This window comes from Micromys minutus (assembly GCF_963924665.1).
Source record: "Micromys minutus genome assembly, chromosome: 33".
Classification (NCBI taxonomy): domain Eukaryota; kingdom Metazoa; phylum Chordata; class Mammalia; order Rodentia; family Muridae; genus Micromys; species Micromys minutus.
The window spans coordinates 5,396,118-5,417,793 of NC_137968.1; the positions used below are offsets into that span (position 1 = coordinate 5,396,118).

The 21,676-nt window shown below is 37.4% G+C and overlaps 1 protein-coding gene across 25 annotated transcripts in view; it reads left to right on the plus strand.

Annotated features, from left to right (window-relative positions):
• RIMS2 (regulating synaptic membrane exocytosis 2) overlaps window positions 1–21,676 on the plus strand; it is a gene marked incomplete at both ends in the record, with an annotated part of 425,123 nt that overhangs the window by 130,413 nt on the left and 273,034 nt on the right. For 10 of the 25 annotated variants that reach the window (XM_080909317.1, XM_080909321.1, XM_080909315.1 and 7 more), the window contains one exon: window positions 7,304–7,425. The exons of the other annotated variants lie outside the window; for them this stretch is intronic. In XM_080909317.1, coding sequence (XP_080765443.1) covers window positions 7,304–7,425 — 122 coding nt within the window. Of the gene's footprint in view, window positions 1–7,303; window positions 7,426–21,676 lie in introns of those variants that run through there. 25 annotated transcript variants of the gene reach the window in all.

Here is a 21,676-nt window from a genome sequence, read left to right on the forward strand (position 1 = left end):
GAAGTAGAAGCAGTCCTCAAAAGCCTCCCAACCAAAAAAATCCCAGGTCCAGATGGGTTCCGTGCAGAATTTTATCAGACATTTATTGACGACATAATACCAATACTCTCCAAACTATTTCACAAAATTGAGTCAGATGGAATACTACCCAACTTATTTTTCAAGGCCACAATAACCCTCATTCCTAAACCACACAAAGACCCTACAAGGAAAGAGAACTTCAGACCAATCTCACTTATGAACATTGATGCAAAAATACTCAACAAAATCCTTGCAAACCGGATCTAAGAACACATCAAAATGATCATTTACCATGATCAAGTAGGCTTCATTCCTGGGATGCAGGGATGGTTTAATATACAGAAATCCATCAATGAAATCCACCATATAAACAAACTCAAAGAAAAAAACCACATGGTCATCTCACTAGATGCTGAGAAAGCATTTGACAAAATTCAATACCCCTTCATGTTAAAAGTCTTGGAAAGAACAGGAATCCAAGGCCCATACCTAAACATAATAAAAGCAATATACAGCAAACCAATAGCCAACATCAAACTTAACAGTGAGAAACTTGAAACAATCCTACTAAAATCAGGGACTAGACAAGGCTGCCCACTCTCCTCCTTCCTATTCAACATAGTACTGGAAGTCCTGGCCGGAGCAATTAGACAGCAAAAGGAAATCAAAGGGATACAAATTGGAAAGGAAGAAGTAAAAACATCACTATTTGCAGATGACATGATAGTGTATGTAAGTAACCCCAATAATTCCACCAGAGAACTTCTACAGCTGATAAACAAGTTCAGCAAAGTGGCTGGATATAAAATTAACTCAAACAAATCAGTAGCCTTCCTCTACTCAAAGGACAAACATGCTGAGAAAGAAAGTAGGGAAAAGATACCCTTCGCAATAGTCGCAAACAATATGAAATACCTTGGTGTGACTCTTAACTAAGCAAGTGAAGGACCTGTATGACAAGAACTTCAATTCTCTAAAGAAGGAAATCGAGGAAGATCTCAGAAAATGGAAAGATCTTCTATTCTCATGGATTGGAAGGATCAACATTGTAAAATCAACATCTTACCAAAAGCAATCTACAGATTCAATGCAATCCCCATCAAAATTCCAACCCAATTCTTCATAGAGTTAGAAAAAACAATGTGCAATTTCATTTGAAATAACAAAAGACCTAGAATAGCAAAATCCATCCTCAACAACAAAAAATATCTGCAGGAATCACTATCCCTGACCTCAAGATACATTACAAGGCAATTGTGTTAAAAACTGCATGGTACTGGTACAGGGCTAGTCACTTGGATCAATGGAGTAGAATAGAAGATCCAGAAATGAGCCCTCACATATATGGTCACTTGATTTTTGACAAAGGAGCTGAAAACATTCAATGGAAAAAGGACAGCCTATTCAACAAATGGTGTTGGTTCAACTGGCACTCAGCATGCAGAAGAATGAAAATAGACCCTTTCTTATCTCCCTGTACAAAACTCAAGTGCAAGTGGATCAAAGATCTCCACATTAAACCAGGTACACTGAAACTATTAGAAGAGAAAGTAGGGGAAACCTTAGAACACATAGGCACAGGAGAAAATTTCCTGAACAGAACAACAATGGCTCGTGCTCTAAGGTCAAATATTGACAAATGGGACTTAATGAGATTGCAAAGTTTCTGTAAGGCTAAGGACACTTCTCAAGAAAAAAAATGGTAGCCAACAGATTAGGAAAATATCTTTACCAACCCCACATCTGATAGAGGCCTAATATCCAAGGTATACAAAGAACTCAAGAAGTTAGACACTAGAGAATCAAACAACCATATTAAAAATGGGGTACAGAGCTAAATGAGGAATATCAAATGGCTGAGAAGCATCTAAGGAAGTGCTCAACATCCTTAGTCATCAGGGAACTGCAAATCATAAAAACCTTGAGATTCCACCTCACACCAGTCAGCATGGCTATGATCAAAAATTCAGATGACAGCAGATTTTGTAGAGGATGCGGAGAAAGAGGAACACTTTTCCACTATTGGTTGGGTTGTAACCTGGTACAATCACTCTGGAAATCAGTCTGGCGGTTCCTCAGAAAATTCTACATAATACTACCTGAAGACCCAGTTATTCCACTTCTGAGCATATACCCCAGAGACGTTCGAACATACAACAAAGACACACGCACCCCAATGTTCATAGCAACCCTATTTATAATATCCAGAAGCTGGAAAGAACCCAGATGTCCTTCAGTAGATGAATGGATAAAAAAATTGTGGTATGTTTACTCAATAGAGTACTACTCAGCTATCAGAAACAATAGCTTAACGAAATTCTTAAGAAAATGGATGCATCTAGAGAATATCATCTTGAGGGAGGCAACCCAGTCACAAAAGAACAGACATAATATGAAGTCACTGGTAATTGGATACTAATCCCAGAAACTCTGAACACCCCAGAAACAACTGACAGACTATATGAAGTTCAAGAAAAAACAAAGCCCCCCCCCCAAAAAAAAAAAAAGAAAAAAGAAAAAACCATTATGCTTAATCTTTACACACCAAGAAGACTTTGACTATTTTCAGGTTACATCTTGTTTTACATGCATTTTATGTTTATTGTAACTAGTAAGATTTTTAAGGCATACTATCAAATCTTCAAAAAAATCAAGTACTGACAAAAATGTATTCATATGCTGTTATGCAAAATGATTTTAAAATCTGTACATTTATCTGCTTCTTTAAAATAAAGTTGTTCAATTAAAAAAAAGAAATGAGATGCTCTGTTAGCATTTCTAGATTTTGTGATAACTTTGCATATTTGTGTCATCAGAATTTCCATAATTCGTCAGCTATGCTTAGATGCAAGTTTAGGATAAGCCTGTAAAACGCATCTCCAAGGAAACATATTGGTACTTTTATCTACATGTTCTTATTTTTAGGTGTTTGTGTGCATGTGTCTTTTCATGTGTGAGTATATATGTATGCATGCCATGGTTTGTGAATAGAGGTCAGAAGACAGTCCGACTGGCTTTGCAGGACAGAGAGAGCTTTGTCTTTGAGCCACCCCACTGGCCCTACTTTGTTCTCTTGAAAATGAAAAGTGACTAGGTGTCATGCCTCAGGCTGCTCTTCTCTGCGTGGGAGGTAAGGTAGCTTGGGCTCCAAGGTTATGGGGTGAGCCTTAGCTTTGGAGTGAGATCCTGTATAAAAAGGCAAAGCTGCAGAGCCGACGACACGGCCCCGTGGACACCGCCCCTTGCACGGAGCTGAATCACTCAGGTTCATCAGGGGACCCATGTGGGAGGGGAGAGGGCTGAATTCTTCCAGTTGTCTTCTGTGAGCTCACAGTGGTAAATCTACACACACATGTTAAAAAAACAACCTAAAACTAAATGTGCACAGCTTTAAAATAACAAATCTAATTATGTCAAAGCAATGATGGCTTAACCAGGTAAGAAACTTGTGTTTCTTCTGAGGTACAAACTTCCCAAATTTTGACTCTTTTATTTTGAGTTTGTCACTTTTGTTAATATTAACTCGATCCATTAGGTATTTGTAAAGCAAAGTGACATGTGACCATGAGTTTGTACTTCTGATCCTTTTGAAGATCATATAAAGAAGTTAGGGTTAAGGTCGGCTTTCTTCTTGTTTAGGTGTTTCATAGTAACAATTAAATTGCATTGTTACAGTATTTCAGGATTTTGCTGTTGAAAGACTATTGCTGATAGGCACTCACAACTAAACAGAAGGATATTAGTAAGGTTGTATATGATTTACTTAAGCGTTGTTAAGCACACAGAATGGACCCCTTCTTAAGGGTTAGTAATTACCTTGTGATTATAGTGTTGTTTGTACAAACTGTTGTAAGTTTGCATTTTCTTGCAGAAAGAAAGTTATACTTAGATCCCCTGGTAATATTAATGTTTTGGTTTTTATTGTTGTTTTCTTTTATGTTTTGAACATAACACGTCTTTGATAGTTATCACTAAATATTCCTCAAAAACATTGTAGCAAAATAGGCTCCTGCCAAGAAGTTTGGTAGATTATTATCCATTTTATGAACAACTGCTTAATATTTTGCCCATTTCATAGGTGAAAACACCTTGTTTTCATTTTTGGACAATTATTTTCATTTCCCATGGGTTAAACTTCAGGTGTTGATGGAATTTTGTGTCTTCTTTTCTTACATTGCCTTTGCTTTTCAGTGTTTGTAAGTGCGTCTGAGCCTGTTGGAACTCTTACTGACCCTGGTTTGGCAGTGAGTTGCTAAAGACTGTAGTAGAGCAGCCAAAGGGAAACACAAGTCTCCTCATGACTGTCACAGGTCAACTCTCCTATATACAGGACAGGACATGAATAAGGTTCTATCCTTACTTCTAAGGCATTTCTTATTCACGGTTTTTGGAAAATGAAAATTATATGTATGACCTGCCACTGTCATTGTCATCTGATGACTAGGGCAATAGAGACATGTATAGGAAAACTAAATATTTTTGATGAACAAATGTGGTAAAAATTATACCCCAATATAATTGTTTAATTCTTTGATCAGTAATTGCTTCTATATGTTGTTTATAGTGAGATTTCTAAATACTCACTATATTATACATTGCATTAGAGAGTGTATAAAGTTATTATGTACATTACATATTCTAATTCAGTAACAACTCTAGAGATAAATGGCAGTGGTAGTTTTGACTTAAAAGTTATCATGTAAAATATATAAAATGGACATCCTGGAGTGTCAGAGCAAGTAACGGTTCAGCTAGTGCGGAAACTCCACTCTGAGTCCAGACCCTGGGCTTTCTGTTGTCCCATTGTTTGTCAACTTGCACTATAACAAAAACACAGAGCAAGTTTCTTTAACATTCTTTGCAATACTCGAGGCCATGACCAGTTACCAAGTCCATCCAATTGCAATGTTTTTATTTACAGACATTAATAATTCTATTTATGAAGCTTATGCCTTGGTGTGATACTATGTGGTTAGCAAAGAAACGATATTGATACGCCACAAGCCAGGCCTTTCAGTGATTCTTCTATCCCATCTCCAGATGTGACTAAACTGAACAATGTAATCGATTCTGGATACGTATTCAGCAGATGTTTACTGAACACTGAATCTCTACTGGACACTGGCTAACTGACTGGACCGGGATGCAGGGCGCAGTCTCATGTTTTCATGGAACTCTAGTGGTTTTACTTTCCAGCCCTGTCAGGGAAAGGGCGGTTATGCGGAGAATGCACAACTAGGGTGCTGTCTGAACCAGAGCCTTTGATACTTGACAGTAGGGCTAGAGGTACCACGTAGGGATGCTGAGGAAGGAAGAGAAGACAGCTTACGATGATCAGTGTATGTCTGCTGCGTGGGGAGAGTAAAAACCAGTCTCTGAGGAAGGCCAGGGATGTGCGTTTGCTTCATTCAAGGAGTCACCTATGACCCAGTGACCCTGCTGATGCTTAGGGCAGTCTTGGGGTACCCACTGTGATCCCCTTTCAATCCAGGTTAGAGGCAACATTTTAACAACAAAACATGCTTTGCTCTATAGTCACATAACTTAACAGACTTGTTCCAAAAGGGCTTTGATAAGTTACAAAAATGAAAGCTATACACAGGGACAGTTATTTAGGTATTTTTATCACAAATATTGTTGATCGTGAAGCTAAGTCAAAAGTAAGGGTCTTAGAAATATCTGATTCTAATTGTAAAGACTGACCATTTTAACATGGAAATTATCAAGTTATTCTCAGAGGCCTAAAAATGCAAAGCATGTTGGGTTTCTCCAGACTGACATGAAGGGGAAAAGCTTTCCGAAATTTCTGCGACTTAATATTTAGAGATGTGTCCCCACTGAGATATCTGTGGTGATGTCACCAGGTGCTGGTTGTTCTGCTCATCAGAAGAGGTGGCTTTTTTATAGTAAGTTTTCTATATGTGCTAATGACTGTGCAAATTTATAGACAATCAATGGGGGGGGGCATAACATGGAGAAAGTGAAGACTCTCATTTTACATACTTAAAAATATTCTGTTTAAAATATTCCGTTCTCTGTAAAATGGTAGACGGAAAAGCACACATGATTTTTATGGTTAGTAAAAACATTTAGAAAGCCCTTACAAACTGAAAGTATACTTTACGAATAGACATGCGTGTGTTTGATAGACAGATTGATGGGTGCCCATCAGATAGGAAAGGGCGTCAGAATGAGGGCCAGTAACTGACCATCACAGGAAGACGGCCCGTAGGGAGAAGGCCAGCGTTTCATCTGGTACAGTTAGTCACAGAGACTAGAGGCCTACACAGGCTGCTCTCAGACGACGGTTGGAGCCTTCAGGAAATACCCACTAATCAAAATGCCATGAGAACCGAGATCAAAATGGATTAAGAATGAGTGATAAAATATCTCTGCTATTTTAAATTTATGGGAAAGATTTTATGTAATGTGTGCTATTTAGTTGGATTTTAATTGAGATGGCAAAAATATTTTTCTATAATTACATAATCCACTATATAGTCGCCATATATGGCCTGCCTTTAGGATGATTCCAGAATTAACGTTATTCACTTCTCCTTAAAAATAATCTTATGTATGTTGAATAAGAAATTAATATGACCAAGTGCACAGTTTCTAAATGTGCTGCTCTGTAGAAGTACAGGATTAAAGATGTAGGTGGCAGAAGCCTGTGGTCTGTCATATTTTTATTTCTTCGTGATTCTGAAAGGAGAACAGAGCACTTATTTTTAGTATTTTGGTCCTATGCAGTAGCTTGACGAGATCCATTCTGTGGCTGGAGCCATTCATTTTTCAAAAGGGAAAGAGGCTGGGAAAATGCATATTTCTTCTCTCCTAGTAGCAGCATTGAGAAGATACCTTGTCCCATTTTTATTACTTGTGAGATTTTTATTGCTGGCAGTCAGATGTGCAGAAAGTCCTGACGACAGCAGATATTTTCTGCATGTTTTTAATAGGCTCAGAGAGATACGAGTAGAATACATGGAAGCTGCCAGCCTCACACTTCAGCGGGGAATGCCCGGAAAGCTTGCTGCTGTTTAGAATTCTCGCTACAGTCAGGAGAAAGCCGAAAGCTGCACGGGCTCTGACTTCTGCGACTGAATTAGAAGAATAATGACTGTACAATTAACTATCAACCTCTGCTCACTTAAGCACAGCTTTTACAGAGCTCAGGAGAAATATGGAACTTGATTGGCATGTTTTTATTTGATGGTGTCTGCGAATAGATGACTTTTAAAGACAGGTGGTAAGGAAAAAGAAGAGGAGGATAAAAAGAAGGAAAATGCAATTTGAGACGTTGCGCCAGGTCTGCAATTCTGTTTTATCTCATTTCCATGGGGTTTTTTCATCCCCACCAAATATTTTACAGAATGAGCTTTTTGGACAAACGTTGAACAATGAGAGGTAAGTAAAGCCGAACTCTCTTTTTTTTTCTAATGTTATTTTCAGAGCAGTCATCTTGTATGTCTGACATTGTTTGCCTTGATGTATTAGCAATGTGTGGGTGCTATTTTTTTTTTCAGGCAAACACATGATTTTACATAGCTTTCTAAATTTTGTTTTAAGAAGGAAAATCTCTTGTTTCTAGGGTCTGTAAAGCTTATTAAATATAAATGGACTGACCTCTGAGGCACAGTACAGATATCGGGCTATTTCTCTCTCCTAATAAATGAGATGAGTACCTTAACATGCCTGATCAATGTTTTCCCTGCAGTCATAGCAGTGACTGCATCGCATATGTAAGCACGGGACTGTATGATCATGTGCGATTTGTTGGAAAATGGGAATTAGTAATCATGCATGCTCTTGTAAAACATGCGGCAGATGATTTCATGGCTACGGCATTTCTCTATGCAGGGCAGATCAATAATCACTCTGGAATAGGCTGCAGGAACTGTAGACCTGCAGGCAGTGCTTTGTTTTAGGTTGGCTACTTTATTATAAATCTCTACGGCTCTCGCAGATGATCGCTTTTTGTCGTGAAGGCTGTTCAGTTATGAACATATGTTCTGGGTGATCTGTCTGGCTTACGCTAACAGAGGTATCTTCCTGAAGAGAGCTTGAAAATGCAGTTTGGATACTAGGTTCTTTCCTCATTTGTTCAGTTTTGAGAATCGTTTCTGTTTTATTCCAAAATAAAAAAAATAGACATACCACCCATTTAGTCATATACATGGGGAAGAGCTGAGACAGATACTCTACAATACAATAACACCCTAAAATGTTCTAGAAGCAGGAGACTAACAGTGCTTAGAAGGCTGAATGGTTTTGTTGGTCTTAGGATCTCTGTGTACTGTGGGATAGCCTACTGTAAGAATCAAAAGCCCCCATTATACAATATGCATTGTAGCATGGCGGGTGAAAGGGAGGCCCTCAAAATTTATGACTTTTTCTTTGTGTATGGAGTTTTTTTTTTTTTTCAGTGAATGAACTAATTTATTTATTTATTTATTTATTTATTTATTTATTTATTTATTTAATTTTACTTTTAGACTAACCTAAGGTGTGACAATATGTGGAATTCTAGGCTCTTTTTATTTTCAGAGTTTTTTTTTTTTTAATTTGACACATCCCTTTAATTTATTGTAAAATTACATATATGGCGTTATTTTAAGATAAAAGTAATGTGGCTTTCTTTAATTTTCCATGGTCTAGCTTCTGGGATTTATAAGTGAGCACTCCTCTTGTATATGTTTTCTTTTCTTGTTTTGTTTAGTTTTGCTTTTGATACCAAGAGTTGCTGCGTGCCCTGGTGCATGCTGGCTGTAGACGCTGTGTGACCACGTGAGGCACAGGCTTCAGAGAGCGCGGGCTCTGCATCCCTGGGGTTGTCATGGCTCTAACCTCAAGTTTGTTTAGTTGTTGACATGTTTATCATTTCAGTGCTCTTAGTCAATTATGCCATTTTATTTTGGTGCAGTTAAACTATAAGTTGTAAAATGCCTAGTGCTTCCACAGATTAATCTTGTTTCATTTTCTCTGAAAATCCTAATCAATAATAAATTTATTCTGCTTTAGAAAACAAATCATGTCTTTACATGTTCTCAGTTCTTATTCCTAAAAGAAGCATGTGGCATTATTTTAAAGATTGCTCTACTAATCTTCAGATTATCAGCACCTTGATTTATTTTTATGACCAAGCAAAAGCATTTGCACTGACAGTTATCTTAGACATATGGACAATGTGAGGTAACACACGAATTCCCATTTATGTTAACATGCTAAACTTCTTTAGTTATATTTTGTGTTCAGAAGAGATAAATGGATCGTTGAAGATTTTTTAATAAAAATTCTGCTTAAAATCTTTGGTAAAGGAATACTAGTGCCTGGACAAAAATATTACAGTTAATGTTGAAGCAAAACCCATATGCATTATGAAAATCTCATTCTTCAGAAACTCCATTGCAGGAGGAGCTGAACCACACGGAAAGGTGCAGTCTCACAGAGAGCCTTCCCCGGGTCTGAATGCCAGAGGGTGGAGACTCAGTTACATAATTCACTTCAGTCTTGCTTGTTATGGGGTAGCAATAGTTTCTTGTTTCGATTGGTTGGATGGAATGGTCAATATTTATCCTGAGATGTTGGTTATAGTCACTGAAGTGACAGGAAATAATGTGGTAGATTTGACCATGGAATGTTATTCTGAGTAGCTTTGTAGGAGAAATCACTAGAATACTGTTCATCACATATGGAAAAATCCAGTAATGAAAGCGTACCCTAGGCAGTTTTGAAATTAAGACCTTTCTAGGTAACCAGTCATATTTTCAAGTGTGCAACTGAACTTTTCCTTTTAGGTTTTTGGTGTCAGGGAAGTTGATTTCTATGCCCTATTAGCAATAAAAGGTTAAAAGCTGAAAAAAAATCTCTTTTCATGTGCTCTAAAAGCATTGCTATGTTCAACTTGTTAAAGAAGGAAAGATTTTATGTATGCCAGTAACACTGCGCACATCACAAGTCATAGAACTAGAGATTAATATGAACTGCTATACTATTTTATTAACTTACGAACAGTAGGTATTTAGTAATGAAAATGATTAGCTTATTTACAGTGGTCTTTGTTTGGAGACCACATAGTATGACTATTATGTTTCAGGTGAAAGTTGTTAACTTGTCCCTTCTTTGTGGTCCTTCAGTGACTGGCTAGCACATAAAGCAGGTGGAAGGGTGGACCCTGTTCTTCTGCAGCTGAAGTCAAACTGCTGAGGATCCAGGGTGCAAACAGGAAGGGCCTGGATCCTTTAAGGCCATCTGACAGGTTTTAGTGAGATGCCGCTTTAAATTCTTGTTTCCAACTCTCTCATTGTAAACTCTTTTTTTCCTCAAATTAAGTTATTTAGCCAGGACATGCAGATAACTACCGATATCACCAGCAAACAAGTCCTCAAGTTCTGAATTCATCATGAAATCTATGGTAATTTTCGTGATCCTGGCTTTGCAAGCAAGGTTAAATGTTTGGACTCTAAAAACTATGCAGAGGGCGCTCCATTGAGTGTACGGTTGCTTTGGCAGCATTTTGAAGAACATAATAACAATGGCTTTTCTGTAAGAATGTACTTAATAGTCTGTAAGTTTTTCCTTTTGTTGGCTTTTAGCATTGCCATACACTGAAGAAATCTGTGTTTTCCTCTAAAAGCATTTTTTTTATTTGGTCTTTAAATTGTGTGACAGATTGTTGTTCCATCTGACCACACAGGAACACAATAAAACTGGAATTTTTTCAGAAAATATGCTATAAATATTTTTCTCTTTCCCGTACATGTGTATAATGGAACATGCAGAATTTCATTCTTAAAATTAAGAGTAGAAGTACGTCTTAGCGGTAGGGACCACCACCTCTGTTGGCATTTCTGATGGTAAGGATGGGCGCTGCACAGTCTAGTTTGCCTGCAGCAGACCTAGCTTAGGCCTAGGGTCCTTCCTTGATTACAATTATGGCTACTTTTCCCTCTCAAAAGTGTTGATTTGCTAATAAATAGGACTACTACTCTTCAAAAAAATTCCCTTATAAATCCCAAATCTACCTAATGCAAATGTGTTATTTTTATTGAAACTTTACAGCAATTCTAAACACCAATGTGTTATAGAGAGAGCATGATTTTATGAAATTAATGTTTACTTAGGCTGGTCATTTTCCTGATCGGAAGTACCTACTCTTTTATAGGCCACTTACTGTTGCTTGGTTGATTCTGAAACCACTAATTTGTGTTCATAGATTTTGGCACAGGCACTTGTTCAGGCCTACACTTCTGATCACTGAGAGTGAGAGAGCGGCATGCTCTCAGAGTGCAAAGGACCAGTGTGCACACGTGTGCACAGGAGCTTGGCACGGCCACATCATAGTAATTTTCACTTAGGGAATGCATTTCCTGGACTGTCTGTATTAGGAAGCATAAAAATTTAAACTCATCGTGAAATCTAATTGTTACTTTTTGTGATTCTGGCTTCGAAAGCAAAATGAAGGAAGTTTGGATTCTACAAGCTGTCTATTACAGCATATACTGCAGAGAGCTGTCAGCTGACACGTTTATGAACACACTTAAACTTTATTAAGTACATCTGTAATTAGCATTATAGTGATGGATGGCTATCTTCACAACTATGTGATATCTGAGAAAAATAGGTTGTTTCAGATATGCATTATCACTGACATTTTCACTAGAACATTTATTATGGTTCTTGATTGTATACTATGATTAGCATAGATTCTTGTATTTATGATGGTTGTATTTAAGTGGTTTTTTTTTTTTTTTTTCCAATGAACTAACTTTTAAAAAGCAACTGCTTTTGGTCACAATTGATAGGTTAATACTAATGATAATTTTTGTTCAGTTTTCATATGATAAACAATCTCAAATTTAAGCTAATTATTAATCACTTTTCAAGTGTTGATACTATTTGTCATATGGTAAGTAAAACACGGTTTGATGTCTGCTGTGGTCCTCCGATCTGTCCGTTTGTCCAGTTGTGGGTCACCCACAAAAGTATGCCCTCAGGTCAGTCAGTCCTCGAAGGCATATACAATTTGAAAGTTTGAGAAATTCTCTGTGTTCCTAACACTCGGGTGAACGTTTCTTCCAGGAGCTTACAGAAAGCTTGCAAAACGTGAGCAGGCTTTACGTCTGCCTGATAAGTCTAAGGATACGCGTTTACAGAGAGGACGTTTTCTTTAGAAGTATAACGTGAACAATCTCTGCTTTAGAATTGAGGCGTGAGAGTCATGTTAGGAATAAGAAATACAGTTTGAAACTGTCCTAGTCCACCAATGTGATTACTCCTGAGCCAAGTCAAGCACTAGCTTCTCTTACGTTCATATGAACTTCATCTTTTGGATGACTTTTGAAACGTTAGGGATGTAATTAGTGGAATATGGGAAAGGGAGGATCCAGTTTAAATATAGATCTGTCCTTGACTTTCTGTTCCATGTTGTAGCTTTATGGCTGGGTAATGTTGACTTCTGTTCTTAGGCTCTGCTACTTATGGGTGGGTATATGCTTGCTAGTAAAACCAACATATATGTTATAAAAGACCACATTTCATGTAATTGTAATTAATTAAAGTCTGTGTGTATTACATGCTCATATTTCCCTTCATCGCTGCATACCAGTCCATTTCATGAACATGCCAAGCTCTTACACAGATTTTTGTCTGGACAGATAGATATGTTTATGAATTTCTTAAATTGAAATTTGTCTGGCAAATTATGTAGTTTAGCTTTATACTGATAAACCACGTTATAAATGGCTGCCATCACTGTTTGAGTTTCTGTGGTTTCACGTGCTGTCTTAATTACTTTACACATTTCTGTGATAAAAATACTTTGACTGAAGCCGCTTCATGGATGGGTTTACTTGGTTCCAGTGGTGATGTGGTGTGTCATGGTGAACAAGGAACAGTGACAGGTGCAGAAACTTCCAGATCACCTTGTGTCTGCAGTTGGAAAGCTGAGGAAAAGAACAAGACAGGAGGCCAGGCTGCAAATCCTCAGGCTCACCCTGGTCAAGAATCTCTCCCAGCACAACTCCATCTCTCAGAGATTCCACGGACATCTCTGTCAGCTGGGGACCAAGTGTTCAGAGGGAAGTCTGTGTGGGCCATTTCACATCACAACACAGAATGCTTCTAACTTTCTGAGCAGTAATAGCACATGCTATTCAACAGGGTATATTTTTTACCTTTTTGACTTTGAAGGACAGAGTTCTTCCTGATACTAGTTAGGCTAAGCTTGGCCATTTTGATGGGATTCAGTTTGCCCACTGGCTAACCGTGTGGGCAACCTTCCCTGTCGCATTGCTCACTTGTTCCTGCTTCTTCATGGGTTTTGCCCTCTCTTTTGCCAGTTTTATCTGTGGGCTATCTAAAAATATTTTCCAAATCTTAAGTAAAAAAATAAAACTATATTCTTCATCTTTTATTACACTGAATTTTAGTCTCAGGTTAGATGACCCATGGACTTTTGTTTCTATAATGTGAGAGGTGGGGGTGAGATAAATGTTTTTGCAGATGTATAGTCAAGTGTCCTCCCGTGGCCTGTTGAAAATACTTAAGGCCACGCCTCCTATTGGATTGCTTGAGTAGAGCCAACATATAGAAAATGGAATTGTTACACATGTAGCTCTAGTTCTATAGAAAATGGAATTGTTACACATTTAGCTCTATTTCTATAGAAAATGGAATTGTTACACATGTAGCTCTATTTCTGAACTTCCCTCTGGCCTATTGGTTTACCTGCGTGTGTTCTGTAGCTCTTTAATCTTTATTCTTCTCGTAATTCGGCATCTTTATACATGCACATCCCCTCATAACTCAGTCCCTTCAGCCCCCTGCCTCACACGGTTTTTAGACCTCTCCCTATACAGCTTGTCTGCTTCTGTGTCATATGTATGTCCATATATCCTTTAAATCTATATTCCTCATATGAGAGGAAGCTGGTAATATTTTTTTTTCTGAGTATGGATTATTATGTTTAACATGATGTTCCCTCCTACCCCCATCTAGTTCCATGGATTTCCCTGAAAATATTATATTTTCATTCTTTCAGATGAAATAAAATAGCATTGTATATCATGTTTTCATTCCATGGCATAATCTTTAAAATGAGTGTGCACGCGCTCATTTGTGTGAGAATGTGGTTGCACTCCTTTGGAGGTCAAGGAAACCTTGGATGTTGGTTCTTCCACCTTGTTTGACATGGTGTTTTCATTGTTTGTTAAAATGTATTCAGGGTAGTGGTTCTTCGAACTTCCCAGAATTCTCTGGTTTCTGCTTTCCATCCTACAGTAGGAGCCGGGAGCACTGAGACTATAGACAGGCTGCTTTGTGTACCTGATGGGGATTCAAAGTCAGGTCCTCAGGCTTGAGTGGCAAGCGTTTTGCCTGATAAACTGTCTCCCCAGCCCACACCATGTATTTTCTATATTTATTTCCTGACAGCCGTGTAGGCAGATTCCATATGTTGGCCATTGGGAATTGTGCAGGGTGAGTTTAGATGCCCAAGTACCTATATAATACACTGACATATTTTTTTCAAAGAATATTCCCAGATGTAGTGTTGAATACTTTTAGGGTGCTGTATGTGTGTCTGTAGTGTGTTCTCCTGGAGGCCAGACTTGATGGCTGAGTTTCTTCTTCAATTGTAAAATCGAGGCTCTGTTTGAACTCGGACTTGTTTTGACTACTGTGGCTGGCTGCTGGCCTCCTCCTGACTCTGCACCTCACAGTAGCAAGCGTGTAACAGACTCAGCCAACCTGCCATGGAGCAGTTTGAATACATTTTGGTCCCAACTGCAGATAGGCATAGTTTTATTATTTTGCACGTAGGTACCTAGTTTCCCTGTTATCATTTGCTGAAGTAGTTTTCTTTATGTTGATGTTTAGTTTGGGCAGCTTTGGTGAGAATCGAGGTTGTTCTGGTTGACTGGGTTTATTTCCGTCTGTCTATCTGTTCTTGTGCCAGTCCATGCACGAGTCTGAGTTCTTCCTGAGACTCTATAACATAATCTTACACCAGGGATTGTCATATTTCCAGTATTGTGCTTACATAGTCTTGAGCTCGTATCCGTTGGCCCTATAAAGTTCACTTACGAGTTGAAACAGTTTTGTAGGTTGGGTATGTTTTGTGCATATAATCATCTAATGCTTATGGAGACCTTCTATAGTTCTTGGACAGTATTTATTTTTTCCCTGTCTTACATCCAACGAGTTAAAAATGTTTGCGTTAATGACAGTGTCCCTACATTTGACTTTAAATATTATTTAGTATTTGCTTACAACATGAATACCACGAATTGACTTCTATCAGGTAATATAGTGAGTCTCTGACACTGTCAAGTCAGAATAAGTAAATACCCTATGTATGATTTTAAATATAGTTGAGGATTTGATTAAAATGTAAATATAAATATAAAAATATTAATATAATGTTGCATGGCCAGATATTTTATTTTCAGGTTTGGGGTCTGTTGGGAACTTGTCTTCATAGTTTCTGATGCATTAGTGGCTTCGCCATAAACAGAAGTGGCCCTTTGTTATTTTGTATTCAGTGTTTTTTCATGACTGTTCCCAAAGTTTGTTCTTCGTCTCTTGTTTGTAGTAGGTTTATTTTGAGTTACACATGGTTTCTGTTGCACTTACAGTGTTTGCACTGTGAATATATTTCTTTCCTCTCATTTGATATTTTTTTGGATGCACTGCAAACCATTTCCTTTGAGTTTTGGTTTTTTATTTTTGTTTTATATCTTCCTTTAATTGTCTGGCTATTTGTGTTTTAGTTTGTTTAGTTTCTGTTGATCTCATTTTTGTTGTTGTTTTGTTTATTTTTGTTTTTGGTTTTTTCAAGACAGAGCTTTTCCTTGTAGCCCTGGCTGTCCTGGAATTCTCTCTGTAGATCACACTGGTTTCAAACTCACAGAGATCTACCTGCCTCTGTCTCCTGAGGCCTAGGATTAAAGGTGTGCCACCTCCATCCAGATTCCTTATTTTTTTTAACTGAAAAATAATACTGTTACTGTGGTTTCTCTTCTCTCAAATCCTCAAAGATCTTTCCCACCACCTCATGCACCTAACTCTACACCTTTCTGTCTCTCTAGAAAATACATTTATGATTGAGTCATTTTATTTATTCTTTCATAAGCAACAGGATAAAAAATCTTAGTGAATTTTTAATTTCAGATATTTCAGTTTTTTCTAAAATGACTATTTTTATTTTTTAAATAGTTACTGTTTCTGTTTTGAAATTTCTTTTCTTCTTATTTTTATGAACCTCTAACCTTTATTTTCTTAAACATTGTTGGCACAGTCACTCAAAATATCACTCTGCTAATTTTAATATCCAGGTCGTATGTCCATCATTTTTAGTGATGACTTTTTAATGTATTAATAATGTTTTGAATTATATTTTGTACATATGGGATTGTATTTTGCCTATGAAACTATTCTGCCTGCTTTCTTGGAGTATGCCTTAACCCAGGATGCTGAGCTTTCCCGTAAAGTGTGTTTTCCTTCAGGTGATAGGAGCTGAAATGTTATTATTTTAATTTTATCTGACTGATACACAAATGTCTAATTAGAAAGAATGAGAAAAAATGCTGGGAATGCCCATTTTTATGTTCTAATGAGACAGGCCTCCAATTCAGTCCTTTTCTTTCCTTTCTTTTTCATTCTTTTTTCTTTCTATCTTTTCTTCTTGGGTCAGTGTCTCACACATCATAGACTGGTCTTACATCTTCTATGCATCTGAATATGGGCTTATTTTCATGTTGGTCCAGGACTTTGTACACACTTGGAAAGTACGTTCTCAGCTGCGCTACATCCTTAGCCCTTCAAAAATATTATGTTCAGAAAGTTTTAAAGGAAAATTCATGATGTTTATAATTAGAATGAGTAGGCTAAAGATGAAATTTAGTTTTTAGAACAATGTGTGTGCTAAAAATATAACTATCAGTAATGATGAATAGTCTTTAAAAAATTTTAAATTCCCACATCATTTTTTTTTTTTTTTGCAATCTATCTCTTTTTTTGATCTGTCTTTTTTAATCTGTCTTTTTTTGTTGTAATCTGAACATTTTTCTTTTTTTGTGTGTGTACTTCTGTGGTACTTCAATTTCAAAATGAAATGTGGTCCTCATAAGAATAGGAATGCTGTATTTTCTAGAAAAACTGAACAGCTTGTTCTAAGAACTATTTACACAAAATGTAAATTGAAGATGAAAATACATTTGAGGCAGCATGCTTTAAAGAATATTATCCTATTTCCCATGAAGCACATACAGCAGAGGAAATACTTGTACATATTTTTACACTTGGCATTGTAACAAATACCTGGAGGAACTGCTTCAACCAAATGAAGACGGCTTGATTACATAATGCATACACTATTTAGAATTCTTTATTTGGATAGGCAGCATATAATTTTTCTACTTAATTTTTTATGTCTATTAGTGCGAAAATTATTTCATAATATATTACAACTTTATCATTGATTCATTTTCTATGGTGGAAATTTAGGGTGGGAGGTAAAACATTGACAGGATTTTTTTGCCAAACATCATAAGAAGAAATATTTAAATTTAAATCAAATACATTGGTACCATAATATAAATAAATACTAATTGGATGCTTAGACTAATGGATTACAATATTATGCCTAATCCAAATTCTGTATGTTTAAGTTCAACAAAATGGTTTAATATGTGCCTCTACTATAAGTGTGTCTCTCTGTGTGTGTTGTATGTGTGTGTATGTGTCCCCAGAAGTTCTCTTAGGGTTAGTTATAGGGGGAGCACCAGCGAGGTTTATTTTGGTGTTGTTTTTTATTGTTGGCTTTTTAAAAGCTATTATTCTTCATGACAATCCTTCATAAAATTGTTTTAGCTATCATTTCTATTTTATACCTTAACTTAGAAATTTAAAATTGGCAGGGTATAATTTTATTTACTAATTTTATTAGACTTAGGTAATTCAAAGCTATCTAATTAATGTTTGGTTTGATTAGTATCTTATAAAATTTTTCTATTTTTTTATCATATTATTGGATATTTTCTGTATTTACATTTCAATGTGCTTGGAAAGCTTTTTTTTTTTTTTCCAGTTTTTTACTCTGAGGTAGTGTCTGTATTTGTCACTGAGATGTGTTTTCTGTATCCAGTAAAATGCTGGTCCTGTTTATATATCCAGTCTGTTAGTCTAAGTCTTTTTATTGAGGAACTGAGTCTATTGATCTTAAGAGATATTAAGGAATAGTGATTGTTGTTTCCTGTTATTTTTGTTGATAGAGGTAGAATTATGTTTGTGTAGGTATCTTCTTTTGGGTTTTTGCAAGAAGATTACTTTCTTGCTTTTCTTGGGGGTATAGTTTCCCTCCTTGTGTTGGAGTTTTCCATCTGTTATCATTTGTAGGGCTGGATTTGTGGACAGATATTGTGTAAATTTGCTTTTGTCCTGAAATATCTTGGTTTCTTCATATATCATAATTGAGAGTTTTACTGGATATAGTAACCTGGGCTGGCATTTATTTTCTCTTAGGGTCTGCATGATGTCTGTCCAGGATCTTCTAGCTTTCATAGTGTCTGTTGAGAAGTCTGGTGTTCTGATAGGTCTGCCTTTATATGTTACTTCACTCTTTTCCTTTACTGATTTTAATATTCTTTTGTTGTTGTTGTTGTGCATTTGGTGTTTTGACTTATGTGTCAGGAGGAGTTTCTTTACTGTTCCAATCTATTTGGAATTCTGTAGGCTTCTTATATGTTCCTGCTCATCTCTTTCTTTAGGTTAAAGAAGTTTGCTTCTGTGATTTTGTTGAAGATATTTACTGGGTCTTTCTGTTGGGAGTCTTCACTCTCTTCTACACCTATTATCCTTAGGTTTGGTCTTCTTATTGTGTCCTGAATTTCCTGGATGTTTTGGGTTATGAGCTTTTTGCTTTTTGCATTTTCTCTGACTGTTGTGTCAATGTTTTTTTTTTTTAATATGGTGTCTTCTGCACCTGAGATCCTCTCCTCTATCTCTTGTATTCTATTGGTGATGCTTGCGTCTATGACTCCTGACTCCTTTCCTAGATAGCCTATCTCCAGGGTTTTGTATTTTTGTGATTTCTTTATTGTTTCTATTTCCATTTTTAGATCCTGGATGGTTTTGTTCAATTCCTTCACCTGTTTGATTGTGTTTTCCTGTAGCTCCTTAAGTGATTTTTGTGTTTCCTCCTTACGGGCTTCTACTTGTTTACCTCTGTTCTCCTGTATTTCTTTAAGGGAGTTATTCATGTGCCTCTCCAGTCTCTCTATCATCAACATGAGGCACAATTTTAAGTCTAAATTTTGTTTTTCTGGTGTGTTGGGATATCCACTACTTGCTGTGGTGGGAGAGCTGGGTCCTGATGTTGCCAGGTTGTCTTGGTTTTTGTTGCTTAGATTCTTGTGTTTGCCTCTTGCCATCTTGTTATCTGTGATGGTAGTTGGTCTTGTTGTCTCTGACTGGAGCTTGTCCCCCCTGTAGGCCTTTGGGCCTGTGAGAGCATTTCTGGGTGCTCAGCTCTCTGAAGGCAGGTTGTGAGTCTCGATAGCTGTGTGAAGGCCCTAGCTCTGGGAGCAGATGTCCATTCCTAGGTAGCCAACTTTTTGTATTTTTATTAAACTTATTTTACTTCTGATGTTTGTTTTGTTTTGTTTTGGGAAAAGATTTCTATGTATATAGCCTTGGCCATTCAGGACCTCAATCTGTATACCAGAATGACCTCAAAGTAATGGAGATTTCCCTGTCTCTGCTTCCCCAGTTCTGGTATTAAAGACATTCATCTTCAGTGCCCAGCTAGACTTCTAATGAAAGTTTCTCCTCCACCTGGTATATGCTATGTCAGCTATTATAGTTATTCACGGCTTAGAGGAGACTTCAAGTGTAATCCTTTAAGAAATTGTCCACTTTAATTCATATATATTACTATTATATGCTTGATAATATGTTAAGTGTAGAGATTTGAACGTTTAAGTGTAAGCACAAGTCACCATGAATTATAATCTAGAATTAATTCTAGTGTTTGCCTTAGGCACAGGAGCAAAGTGGTACAACACAAAGGAAAGCCAAATGAAATGTGCCCTTTCTGTCTAGTAGCATTACATGTTTTCATGATTATTTCATGAAGGCCAGATGTCCTGTTAGCAAGTTTTGTCCTTTTTGGCTGCATGAACGTAGATGTTTATCTTCTGTACCAAGGTCTCTTTCTCTTTATTACGTAACCACTCCTCATATACCTTGTGTTCCATTTTATTTTTTTCTCATAAGTTATATTTTTTAAGTTATTTGTGCATATGTTATGTATCCATTTTCATGTGGGAGTGTGTACATGAGACGTGTGTATGTGTGTGTGTATGTGTGTGCGTGTCTATGCCCTTGTTGACCCGACGCCAATATTTGGTTTCCCCTTTGATCTTTGAACATCTTGTTTATTTGAGAAAGTATATCTTACAGTTTGGAGCCAGCTGATGTGGAAGTTCCATCGATCTTCATGTCTCTGCTCACAGTTCTGCAGTCTCAGGTTCTGACCTGTGCATGTGGCATTCACTGGGGCGTGGGGACCAAAGCTCCTCAGGCTTGTCTAGAAGTCGCTGTATATGCCAAGCCTTCTCTCTTACTCCTGTCCTTTGTTTTTCATAAAAACGGAATCTTTTTTTTCATACAGTATATTCTGAGCATGGTGTCCTCTGTTCCCGCTCTTTCCAGATCCTTTTCTGTCACTGCTCTAGAGGTGGTGGGACCTGGAATAATAGATCCAATAAAGGAGGCAGACAAAAGTCTCAATCAATAGCCAATGTTATTCAGAGCCCCAGCAAATTTGTACTGTGAGGGTTAAAAATGGCCACACGAGTAAAGTTCTTATACGTTCACGTTGTATGCAATCATAAGGACAAGCCCATTGTGGCAAAAACATTTTTCCCATAGAGACATATAAAGGATAATTTAAACATTTAATTCAAAAAGAAGAGCAAGCAATAATTTCTATCTGCTGCTGTTGCGGTAAATATTGAAAAAGGGCATACGACTGGTTCCAGAGGACTGCCGCTCCGTGCTGCCCCAGCTCTTTGTGGCCTGGACAGTCACTCCCAGGCGAGTTCCAGCACCACTGGGCCATATAGATCTAACATTAATTCCTCTCAGCAGCTGTTAGTACACCCTCTTGTTAGTATCTCTCCAGGCTGCCTCTCTGCTAGCTGCAAAACCTGGGAACTCCACTCACTTTCTCTGTTGCCACCCCCTGGTCCCAGTGGTGGCTACTCTCTCACGGTTGGTCTCAACTGACCTAATTGTTATGATATAATTTGCCTACTTAGATAAGTCAGATCATCCTGTACAATTCCATTCCTTATAAAATATTCATAACAACCTGTATCCATACAGAGATGCACAGAGAGGAAAATCTACATCTGCCTCTGTGTTGCTACCTTGGCTTCTTCCTCCTCCTCCTCCCTAGACTTTCCCTGATTACCCTTCCTTCCCATCCACTGAGGAGCTCCTGGACCTGCCTTGTGTAATGACATCATCCTACATGCTACGCCTGGGAGGAGCAGGCAAGCACATTCCAAGTACAATTCCATGTACTGACGAATCTGAGGTCACAAGACTCATATTTCTTGGACTGTTCTCACTAGCACTCCATTTCTGGAGTGGT